This window comes from Mytilus edulis, chromosome 13 (genome assembly GCF_963676685.1).
Source record: "Mytilus edulis chromosome 13, xbMytEdul2.2, whole genome shotgun sequence".
In the NCBI taxonomy this organism is placed as follows: Eukaryota; Metazoa; Mollusca; class Bivalvia; order Mytilida; family Mytilidae; genus Mytilus; species Mytilus edulis.
The window spans coordinates 785,713-799,191 of record NC_092356.1 but is presented as its reverse complement, the minus strand read 5'-3'; the positions used below and the strand labels follow the sequence as shown (position 1 = coordinate 799,191).

Below are 13,479 nucleotides of genomic sequence, written 5' to 3'. Positions count from 1 at the left end.
TGTTTGTTTTTTTTTTTATTATTTTAATTGAATGAATTGTACCCTGGGGCAACGTTCATATTGGGTTTTTTAAGCAACACATTTAGCCTTACAGGCACCTTAAATGGTTGTAAACGTGCAAACAGCGTTGCTTTTTTTGTACACAATGTATAAATTGAACGTCTCATTATACAGTCGACTCTCGTTATCTCGAAGTCAGCCGGACCAGAGAAAAATTTCGAGATACACATAGTTCGACTCAAACAAAAACCGGAAGTTTGACAGAACAAGGGACACAACTCTTGTTTAGCTTGGTAAAGCTAAAATAAATCCGGGTGAATATTGGAAGGAGATCGATATTCTGGTATCAAATCGATGTACTTGTATGTCAAGGTCTTTCATTATTATAATAACATTATTTTTACTTTTTCAATTGTTTCCGTTTACAACCTTTTTCTATGGCTCTTATCCGAGAGAGTTATTTTCAATCAATAGTTCCGTTATTCAGGTCGTTTATAGTTGATTAAATTGTTTATTCTTGGATACAAGGACTTTAGAAAATTTAGATTCCTCTTCATTTTGTTTTATCTCACTCTTTCTTTTCAAAAGAAAATACAACAAGATTAAAGACGCCGATTGAGTAGTTTTTAGGTGATCATCAACGGAAGTCATAATCCTTACTTTATACACACCCAAGCTCATTAGTGTAAATCACAATTAATTGTTTTGTAAACATTTTAAATACTTTTCGACTCAACCGAAATTTCGACTCATCCAATTTCGACTCATCAGGAGTCGACTGATGAGTCGAATTACATACATTTATATGGAACAAATTTCGGGACCACGTGAAAACTTCGACTCATCCGGAATTTCGAGTCAACCGAGTTTGAGACAACGAGAGTTAACTGTATCAAAACGTGGCTGCGTACAACCCCACGTACGCTATAATTTGGCAAAGGATTTCACTGCTGATAGGAAGAAGACCAAAAACTACAACATTCATATTTCTGAGTCACCCGTGTTGCCTACATATTATAATAACTTACTGCTACGTATTTTTATCCATCGTCGCTCAATTCCTAATATTACAACCAAAAGAACGACTGAAAAAAAATAATACAATTCCATAATAAGAATAGAAGTATTTCAATGTAATTGTATTTCAGATACATCTTTCTGTATATGTATGCAAGAAAGATAAAATACAATTGTACATACAAATTTTGTACACAATGGAAGCTTTAAGATCACGTACAACTGGTAAAATTGCACTTAATATAAGGACTTTGAAGTTCTTCACGTATTCAAATAGTTAAACATATGTAGCTCTTATATGAGGTTGGAGCGCTTCTGGTAAGGTTTTTAAAGAAAAAGTTGCAGACATCTGCAACTAGTTAGTAACTTGCTTATTAGAGGAGTTGTGTGACGCTGCTGCAATGCCTAATATAGTAACTATAACTTACAGTATCAACCTTACATTCCTTGTGATTTTTTGTCCATCTTATGATTTGCATTTGTTTCACTTTCAATGTTGACCTTCTTTTCTTTTTATAGCCTAACTAGCACCAATCATGCATAATCCATCTCTAGCTAAGTGTTAAATTGAAGTTCACATGCATACGGATTCAATGAGGTCGAATTATTCACTTGCAAGTGAAGAATTCATCAATGATGTTTCTGAGCTTAAAAGAGGGACGAAAGATACCAAAGGGACAGTCAAACTCATAAATCTAAAACAAACTGACAACGCCATGGCTAAAAATGAAAAAGACAAACAGAAAAACAATAGTACACATGACACAACATAGAAAACTAAAGAATAAACAACACGAACCCCACCAAAAACTAGGGGTGATCTCAGGTGCTCCGGAAGGGTAAGCAGATCCTGCTCCACATGTGGCACCCGTCGTGTTGCTTATGTGATTACAAATCCGGTAAATAGTCTAATTCGGTAGGTCACATTCATGAAAGGGAAGGGGATTGTAGTTACGACGTAAGGAACATATCCGATATCATTTGTGAAACGGTTATTCCATAACGGTCAACCAACTCGTGATGGCGTCCGTAAAATTTACGAAGGGATGATTTCAGCCTCACCATTTGAAACTCTTGGTTTAATAGCTTCCTTGTGAGCAGTAACCCTCTATCAAGAAAATCATGATAGGAAATGCAAGCACGGGAATATCGTATCAATTGGGAGATATATACCCCGTATGCAGGTGCTGCTGGAATGTTGCTACTTAGAAATGGAAAGTTCACAATTGGAAAGCTGAAATCATCTCTTTTGTCGTAAAGTTTTGTTTTCAACCGACCCTCATTGTCAATTTCTAGATTTAAGTCAAGATATGAAGCCGACTTAACTGTATCTGTAATATTTTGACAAAATTGAACAATATTGGCTGCTAATAACGAATTATCATTTCACTATTTAACTTTTATTAATGATTGAACACAAAACAAATCATAATTTAAATGTTAGAGGTACTTCGTAGCTAGTGTCCCTTTAAGTGCTCACGAAATACTTTAACCCCGCTACACTTTGTATGTACATGTCCTAAGTCTGGAGCCTTTACAATTGGTTGCCGTTGGTTCATGTCTGTCATATTTGTATTTCGTAAATTATTTTTTTTTGTAAATTAGGCCAAGAGTTTTCTCAATTGAATGTTTCATATTTTCATGGGGCATTTTTAGCCGACCGTAAGGTATTGACTTGTCTTATTGTTGAAGGCCGTACGGTTGCCTATAATTGAATATTCATTTCATTTTAACTTTGGTGAATAGGGGTCTCATTTGCAATTATATAATTGTGGCATATGACCTTTGGAATCTACAAAATTGATGTCGTTGTCTATGAAATGGCTAAAAAAAGAAACTTTACATTCTGTAGATGTTAACTTTAAGTGTAGATGTAGTATCTGACATAGGAGTTTTCAAAATTGTTGTGTAGTAGAAACTGGCGGGGTTTCACCCTAGTTGTAATTGTTATAATTCCATTGACCATATAAAATTAGTAATATGTGCTTAATATAGTAAATATCTAGGTAAAGCATGTACCCTTAAGATATATGTTTCAGGTTGTGTAACACTCTTTATGGTATATAATAATCAAGCATAACCACGACTCAAAAGGACTCCAGTCAAGCTCAGTTGGATACAACGACAATTAACATCGAACCCGTAATTTCAGTATAGAGGTCAGTTAAAAAAATGTCGATTTTTCAGTACACTCGTGCTAAAATTTGTATTTCTTTAAATCGAGTTATCGATAGTGTTTAAATAGAGGTTTGCAGTATTTTTGAGTCGGACTAGTAATAATTACAACGATTTAGATTTTTTTTGATGAGATTAAAATGTATTTAAGTCCAGTTTTGGCTAAATGTATGTGCATAAAGTGTCAGGGTAATATATTTGAAATGATGCTTTTCTTATTTCCTTAATGCCTTGATGTCTGCAATAGGGACTTTTTTTTTAAATTTCGCATACGCAGCTTCTTTTTTATTCTATGTACAAAACATTTTTACCAACTAAGTTCAATCAGCGTACATAAAGTTCATGTCCATCATGTGACCGCTACTTAAATCATCTGTTAAATTGGTCTCCTTATGGATATTGAACTAGTTCGTGTTACAGAAAGCAACCAAACATAGCATGTTTCACGCATAACAGTGCGAAGAAAAGAAATTTCGAGACAATTAGAGAAAACATATTAAAAAAATATTATACGTAAAAAGTGCAATAAAGTGTTTGATCATAACCCTGGTACCTTTGATAACTATTTATGTCACTGGGTGGATGCCACTGGGTCGAAGCTACTGCTTGTGGACGTTTTGCTGTTGCAATACTAAGGATGGTCTTATCCCAGGCATTATATAACCTTTTTTTTTGACACAACTTTTTGGAATTTAGGGTCATCAGTGCTCTTAAAGCTTGTTTGGCCTTCTGTTTTTATCTGAGTGTCACTGGTCAGTCTAGATCTTATGTAGACGAAAAGCGCGTCTGGCGTATTAAATTATGAGTCTGGTACATTTGATAACTATTAGAAACCAAAATCACAGCAGAATAATGAAGAATAAAGCAATGTCACTTCATCAAAGGGAGTAGTTGTTTCACAAAAGCATTCATAAATGACTAAATTTGAAAAAAAGAGATGTGTCTATTCTCATATGTCTATCTTGTTACTACAGTAACAATAACAGGAAGGACAATGTTTGACAGGAACGTCTTTAAAAAGTTTATAATTACATAAACAGATATATATATACATGTATTACACGTAATGACATGTTTTGATGTCTGAAGTCATCTTGATGTTGTGATGTCTTAATCTTCGTTATTTAGCATTTTTAGGTGCAATACTGCTATCTGAAACAGGACAGACGAAAATGGTAACAGGATGGAGCTTGATATATCATTAACGTACTTTCCTTTTACCAATAAAATAAAGTGGTACCACTTAATCATTTTAATGTTGGGTTTATAAGAAAAAAAAAACCATGCTGAATCGAAACAACATCTGATAATATACTTTTAGATATTTGGATGATATTTTGGCTCTCAATAATGACGACTTCAGTATGTATACTAATACTAATAAAGCTAATACTAACAATGACCACTGTCCTTTCCTCGATCTTGATATCTATATCACTAACGGAAAGGTGAATACTAAAATTTATGATAAAAGAGATGATTTTTCATTTCCTATCGTTAATTATCCATTTTTAGATGGTGACGTTCCCTTGTCACAATCTTACGGTGTTTATATATCTCAACTTGTACGATTCGCTCGTGTATGTAACAATGTTTTAGATTTTAACGAGAGAAATTTATGTATTACTGAACAATTATTTCACCAGGGTTTTCGATATCACAAACTATATAAAACATTTACTAAATTTTATCATCGGTATAAGGACATCATTCGTAAATATAGCTCAACATACAGACTTCTTATACGTTCAGGTATTTCACATCCAATTTTTTATAGAAATATTCTTTATAAAGCACAAAGGTGTCAGTATTCACCTCAAAAACTAACAAAACCTTTGAATAAACTTATTAAGAAGGGATATAGTTACGATACTGTTGTCAGGTCATTAAAGATTGCATATTTTGGCGTTAATATTGATTCACTTATAGGGTCTTTGCATCGGAACTAAACACATTTATTCCAAAACCAGTTGTTGGCATGACACGGGTTATGTTCTTCTCATATATGTTATGATGGTATGATACTAAACCCCTAACGGGAAGAATTGTGCCTGATGTTCATATGATGAAATCATAATCTTTCAGTCAGTTTAATTGAAGTCTGGAGCTGGCATTGTCAGTTAACTGCTAGTAGTCTGTTGTTATTTATGTATTATTGTCATTTTGTTTATTTTCTTTGGTTGCATCTTCTGACATCAGACTCGGACTTCTCTTGGACTGAATTTTAATGTGCGTATTGTTATGCGTTTACTTTTCTACATTGGCTAGAGGTATAGGGGGATGGTTGAGATCTCACAAACATGTTTAACCCCGCCGCATTTTTTGCGCCTGTCCCAAGTCAGGAGCCTCTGGCCTTTGTTAGTCTTGTATTATTTTTATTTTAGTTTCTTGTGTACAATTTGGAAATAAGTATGGCGTTCATTATCACTGAACTAGTATATATTTGTTTAGGGGCCAGCTGAAGGACGCCTCCGGGTGCGGGAATTTCTCGCTACATTGAAGACCTGTTGGTGACCTTCTGCTGTTGTTTTTTTCAATGGTCGGGTTGTTGTCTCTTTGGCTCATTCCCCATTTCCATTCTCAATTTTATTATGAATCGATATCTTATTTTTATAACCTTTGAAAACCTGTTTTCAGACGCATTTTACAGAACAACATGAACAATTGACAAATAATCTACCATTTCACATGAAAACTATAGTATTGGTTTTGAAACACAAGCTTAACTTTCTAAATAACCTGAAATTTCTTTTAAACATGGTTGCAGGAGAAACAAAATATTGCACCACTTATCAATTAATGTTTTAATATATTCTTGTTTGACATTGTCAATATTGCATTTTTGATATGTTGTTCTATGAATACTGTTTGTTTCGATTTGCTTATGAAGAGTTTTGTTTGAATTGGGAACTATAAATCAATTTTGCAATTTCCAATTCGACATTTTATGAAAATGACCCATGTTAGAAGAAGAGTTGACAGAGTATTGTTCTTTGTGTAAAATTTTGAGTACAGACTCATCTCAAACTCGTTTTAAAAAGGATTGCAGAAATAGAAAGAAAACAAAAATCACTTAAATTAAATTGATCATATGTTTATATGTACTTACAATATACGAATAACAATATCATAACCCATGTAGCTGTTTTGGTGCGATATTCATCTACAATTAAAATTAAGTTTTTGTTAATCGAGTATTTTGTATTGCACGGCATTTCCATCTTCGATTGTTAATTAATTTAGTCTTTCAAAATAATTCTGACGAGCAACATCAACATTATTATTATTATCACATTTATTCAACAATTTGTTGCATGCATTTGTTATGCATTTTTTTTAAAATATATTTATTGAAATTTGTTCTTTGATCTGTTATGCTCCTCTGTTTAACACTTGCATTTTTTTTCCAAAAGACTGTTATATTGATAACACATAAATAATGGACCTTAAAAAGATGAACATATGACAAGTCCAATATATGATCATTTGAAAAATAGGTTGGTAAATATTCTTTCTAGAATTTTGTTACAGTTAACATTGACACGTTTTTTTCTATACAACTATCAAATTAACAAGAATTTTATAAAATAAAAAAATTATAAAATAAAAAAAAAAATAGCATTTTAAACTTGTTTAGTACTAAAGGAAAAAGCAAACAAAACAGATTTATTTTGATTAAAAGCTTATACAAAGTTTTGAATAATTTACCAGTCAAAGTGGCATCCTAATTTTTGAAAAGAAGAAGACATTTTTTAGTTTTACAGCACAAAGTCCAACTGACTTTTATTGGGAACTAGAAAATATGTGTTTAATTTTGCAACTAGGGCTGAATTGGGGAGACTCCAAATATGAATTATTATTCAAACAGAAACTTAATTATATTGAAAGAGATTTGAATGATGTAAGTTAAATCCTCTATTAAAAAAATCTCACATAGCAAACTGTACATAAGGAGAATACTCCTGGTTTACCTATGTAAAAAATATTTTAAGTGAATTAAATTTAGATATAAAATAAATAATTCATTTAAACGTTTTACAAAAAAAGCTCTAAACGCTACTTTGAAAATTTTATTAATACAAAGATGCTAAACATTGATAAAAAAAACCTTGTTTTTTATATTTCTATAAAAACCTTAAAGTCATATGAAACCTTAAATTAAAAAAAAATTATGCTTATGTTTTTTACAACTAAATGGATAGTTTTCATTATAAAAGTTTTGTGCATATACTTTTTTCTGAAGAAAATTCTTGAATTTGTCCACATTTAAAAGAAGTTAACTTTGTTTTAATTGCTTGCTTTTAGGAAGCAATTCGCCGATATATTTTCCGTATGCAAAGTTACCTTAGCATGACCCTTATCGTTAAAATCCAGTGATCGTAATACGCATCGATCTGTCCTTAAAATAAAGAAATATCAACAACAACAACAACAATACTTTTTTTAAGAGGGTTACACAATTAGCTATATAACTAATCTTCCCTGAGACCCTCATAATGAGAAATCAAACAGAATGCAAACATATGCATTGCATACATAAGTATAAAAAGTCAAGTATGATAATAATGTTAAATATAACTTGATAAAATGTGATTAAAAAATGAACATGATGACATAATCAGTTTTTAATATTATTTATACAGCTAGTTTGATTTCAATAAATGATCTGTTATTTTGTATTTGAAAGAATTAATATTTGTAATATTACTTAATGGTATTGGCAAATCATTCCACAAGATTGGTCCAGAATACATAAAATTCTGTTTTTGGTTAAGGGAATATGAGGTTTCCTTGAACAGCATTTCTCAAGGGGTATGAATTTCTGTCTGAAACATAACGCAACTTGTTAGTAAGATATGATGGGGCATCATTTGTAATGCTCTTAAATGTCATCACTAACTTATGATATTTTATTCTCTGTTCAACTGTCATCCAGTTTAAGTGTTTCAATAAGGGTGCAGAAGGAGCGAATGGGTCTGTTTCTAGTATTAATCTAGCAGCCCTCTTTTGTAATTTTAATATCCTTTTAAAACTATCACTGCTACAACTACTCCACACTATACAACAATAACCAATAAGTGGCAAGATATAACCATTATCCTGATTATAGGATAATTTTCTGCAGTCTAGATTTAGAATTTTTTTAATCTTTAATAGTAGATATAGTCTAAATGATATTTTTGAGCAGATCAAGTCAATTTGGGTTGTCCATGTGCGGGAAGGGTCAATTTTAATGCCTAAAAGACTTTCGCATGTGGAAGATTGTATCACTTGATTGTTAATCGTTAAACAACTCTCATTGTTATGTGGCATTGCTCTTTGCTTCGTTCCAATAATCATATACTTTGTTTTATTTTTATTAATGAACATATTGTTATCATTGCACCATTCCTCTACACCATGTAACTCTTCTTGTACCTTTGACTGTAGAGTTTGATAACAATTACCAGAAAGATGTAAAGTTGAATCATCGTCATATAAACCAGTGCATCATTTTTTCATATAAATAAGAAGGTCGTGTATGTATAATATAAACAGAAGGGGGCCTAATTTGGAGCCTTGGGGGACACCATACTTGATATGAAGTTTTTCAGAATGAGCATTTCCTATTTGTACTTGTTGAGTTCTTTCATTATGAATATGATTGAAAAAAAGAAACTGCAGTATTATCAAATCCATAAATTTCAAGTTTTTAACAGAGGATATCATGATCTACTACATCAAAAGCTTTCTTAAAATCCAACAAGACTGCTAAGTTGATATTACCATCATTCATATCCTGTATCCATTTATCTATGATATTGATAAGGGCAGTTTGGCAAGAGTGTTCTTGTCGAAAGCCAGACTGTGCTGGGTGTAAAAGATCTAATCTTTTTAGATAGTCAAACAAATGTTTTGAAACATGCTTTTCTAAAAGTTTTGATAAAACTGAACTTATCTGATTGTGCATGTTCAACACGTTCTCAATATCCATGCTTTTTTGTTAATTGTTTACTATAAGGTGACAGTTGGTAAACTACGGCTTCAAAACACGACAGTTAAGTAGCGGCCATTGTTTCACACAGCAACAGACAGAGAGAAAAAAATGACGATTATACGATACATTTGTATAAAAAATGATAAAATCGTGTACAGAAGACTAAGTTTATGATATATACATGCATTGGTTCAAGAATTGGGTAAACATAATTTTTCGCCAGTCACTCGTTTCATATGACTTTAAGCACAATATATGCTTGAAGACTATTTAAGAACATCAAACTTTACTCAAAGAAAATCAATAACGAAACTAAGAATTACTGACCATATTTGAAATATAGAAAAAAGAAAACATAACAATATTTCTAGAGAGCAGAAATTATGCCTTAATTGTTACACATAAGAAGACGATGAACATTTTTATCAGATTGTTAATTAAAAAGGGAACTACGAAATAACTTTTATGACAATTGGGAATTACACTTTTAAATTTGTCTGATGAAAAATAGATGATGTTTATACTCAATCTATCAACATGATCAACACCATCACAAATTAATAAAGTTGTGTCCTACACTTACACGTCATTAGACGGTAGGACATGGGGACACTGGAATATTTAGCTATATTATCTACTCATTTTGTGTTTGTCACAAACATAAGATGACAATACATTTTGAACATATGAATTTGAATTTAAATATAGTTAGAAAATAAAATAAAGAAAATAAAACTAGGTGATGCTAAATGTCTGACAGAAAAACATAACATTAAGAGCAGTGACAGCCATTTCGAATTGTTGTTAAATATGAACAGATATCAACAAGGAAGAATGTTGCAAAAGTTATGATGATGATATTTATAAAAAAAAACACACACACCAAATGCGCGTAAGCAATTTGACATTAACAAGATTTAAAGGGAAGAATCATTATTTGATACAATGCTAACCATATTTTTCATCATTTCGTTCCTTCTATTAATTAAAAATTTTTAATATATATTATCCTGATATTTTTTTCAATTTGTCTGAAGTTTGGGTCATCTGTGCATCTGCTTAATTTACGGAACTAATCCAAATGTCCTCACCCTTCATCGCGGACGGCCTCTTACTAAAAAAGAACTACATATTGTAATTAATGGAAATGTGTTCTCGTCCTGAACATGAATATAATATTTGCCAGTAATTATAAAGCAAACAAACGTTATTTGAATGAATAGTTGTTCCTGTAATAGAGGCCGCCCGGATAAAGGTCAGGTAAATTTGAAGTGCCACTTTTAAAACAATCTGGTTTTGTGTATAGGTGTATAATGTCTTGCCTTGTATCAGGCCACCTACATACACTTCAAAGAGTTGTATCAAGGGTTGCTAACATGACTGGATAATTGTATATCTCACACAGGCGTGTAGACGCCCCTTTTCGGCAATGGTTTTATTGCTAGTCAGAAGAATACCAGAAGCGATCATTGCTCTATGCCCCAGTCACCCTTTATATATTGAACAATTCCATTAATGATATATTACTCAAGGCTTTGAAGTGGTAAGAATAAATAACAAAATTATGTGGTCTGCTCATTACCATTTTACAACTGATCTGGAATAGAATAATGTGGCAGTCTTTGATTTTCGGAATTTATGACTTTGAATATTTGGAAATAAAGAACCTTAGTGAGCGCGTTCACATACTCAACGTCCCCACATTGTCATTGAACAAATAAAATAACTCTTTATAAAAAAAAAGATGAATCATAATTTCTGGTCGATATGCACATCTACATTGTCCATATTATGGTTTATTAACCATGTTAAAAAATGAACATGGATAATAATATCCCTAAACTTAAATATAATCTTAGAATTTGAGGATGTCAACCGTGATTGACGTCTAACATTTCGTATTACACATCTAAAATATGTTCATATAATGAAAATGTATAAAATACACACCGACTTATTCATACTGTTTATATGTTCCAAGACAATAGCTAGGATGTGTTATGACTATTGGAAACAAATTACATAATTCTGTAAGGACAAGACAAGTTTATAATTTATAAAAAAGAACATGTGGTATGATTGCCAATGATACAACTATCCACAACACACCAAAATGACACAGACATTAACAACTATAGGTAACCGTACGGCCTTCAACAATGAACAAAGGCCATACCGCATAGTCAGCTAAGAAAGGCCACGATAAGACAATGTAAGACAATTCAAACGAGAAAACTAACGGACTTATTTATGTAAAAAAAATAACGAAAAATAAATATGTAACACAAAAACAAACGACAACCACTGAATTACAGGCTTCTGACTCGGGATAGACAAAATACATAAATAATGTGGCGAGGTTAAACATGTTAGCGGGATAATAATTATTAATTTTAAAATTCCATCAACAAGGCTTTTCTTGTATCTTTTTTTTTTCATTGAGTAACAATGAAGACTTGCATAACTATCACAATGCAAATCAACAAGTACCCAATTATACTATTTATATGAGTTACTTTGTTATATTTATTCGATTTTTCTGTACCAGGTTTCAACTTACTTGTAGGAGCATAGTTAATGTTGTATTTGTAGTTGTCAAACTCAAAGATCGGTATTGTCCGTGATATGTTAAACCTGTAAAGAGAACACATACACATGGCTGTTACAGAGTTCTGTACAGATCAAATTATAAAAATATTCATATAAACATTTAATAATTTCAATTGTAATGAAATGTGCATCTCTTCATTTTTTTGTGAACGTTTCTTTTATCAATTACACAAGTTAAACGTATGTAGCTTTTGAAATTTCAGGCAGTTTTAGTTGTGATACACTAATACACCTCATCCGTTTGGTATTGATATACATTTCGGAATCAAAAGTCATTTTCACAACACTACAACTCATATGTATGTTTTTCTTAATGAATCTAAAGAAATATAATACTTATATATATATTATTCTTATTGCAAAACAGCAATACAGACACAAAACAAACATAACAAAAACTCAGCATTGATTATTGATATTAGATTTAAGAAGTTTGTATAGATATATTTTATTTTTTTTCAGTAAGGTTGTTTATTTTATCATTAATAATAGTTTGATGATAGTTAATAGAGCAGGTTTTATTTATTTATTTGGGGTTTTACTTTTTAGTCTGTTTTAAAGCTGTATTCTCTTCAATAAATTTGGTGTCAATATTTATTATTTAATCAAGATAGGTACATTATGGTTTTTGTGGTTTTATAAAAGGCAGAAGTTCTATTTCATTTATAACAGCCATATTCTGTTGTGCTTTTTTTTTGTTCCCAGTGCTTGTGTAACACAATGCATTTGATTTTTTTTCTAAAAAAGGTTTTATCAATATAATGAATGACGTCTGGTTTTAAGTTATTTTTGTTAGTTTTAACTCCATAAAATTGAGTATAAGTGTCCATATAAAATATTTAACTTTTATATGTTAGTATATGTAGCACGTCGGTGTTGACATGAATATCAATTATATAGACATAGAAAGATGTGGTGTGAGTGCCAAAAAGACAACTCTCCATCCAAATGACAATTAAAAAAAGTAAACCATTATAGGTCAATGTACGGCATTCAACACGGAGCCTAGGCTCACACCAAACAACAAGCTATACAGGGCCCCACAGCTACTAGTGTAAAACCATCCAAACGGGAAAACCAACGGTCTAATTTATATACAAAAACGAGAAACGAGAAACACGTATAAATTACATAAACAAACGACAAATGGTAATTTTTATAAATAAACTGTTTGCAAAAGTATGAATTATTCGAAATACTTAGGATTCTCTTATCCCAGGCATATATTACCTGAGCCGTATTTGGCACAACATTTTGAAATTTGAGGTCATCAATGCTCTTCAACTTTTTAGTTGTTTGGCTGTATTACGATTTTGATTTGAGCGTCACTGACAAGTCTTATGTAGACAAAACGCGCGTCTGGCGTTTCAAATTATAAGCCTGGTACCATTTATAACCAATTAAGTCAATGTTTTTAGAAGATTGCAGGACAATCTCACAGGAAGTTTTCCAAAACCTGATGAGTAAGACTTGATAGCAAATAAAACTTTCCTTGCTTTTTGCATGCTATGAACTACACATAGTTTAACTGCAATTGTATGTTTGAAAAAATTAAATGTTTTTGTAGTCAAACTTTTCGAGGTATTTTCATTTCAATTTAATAAAAAGGTTTATTTTTTTTTGCTACTGAATCAAATAATTTCTTATAAAATTTGGTCAGGTCTGGTCATGAAGATTTACCTGTTTTTATTTCATTTAAA

General features: G+C 31.5%; 1 protein-coding gene across 1 annotated transcript in view; it reads right to left on the bottom strand.

The window, feature by feature from the left end:
• LOC139502133 (uncharacterized) overlaps positions 1-13,479 on the bottom strand; it is a 42,848-nt gene that overhangs the window by 25,132 nt on the left and 4,237 nt on the right. Inside the window, exons 5-7 of the mRNA XM_071291506.1 lie at positions 11,730-11,803; positions 6,302-6,355; positions 1,029-1,085 (exon numbers count right to left, since the gene is read on the bottom strand). Coding sequence (XP_071147607.1) covers positions 1,029-1,085; positions 6,302-6,355; positions 11,730-11,803 — 185 coding nt within the window. The remainder of the gene's footprint in view (positions 1-1,028; positions 1,086-6,301; positions 6,356-11,729; positions 11,804-13,479) is intronic.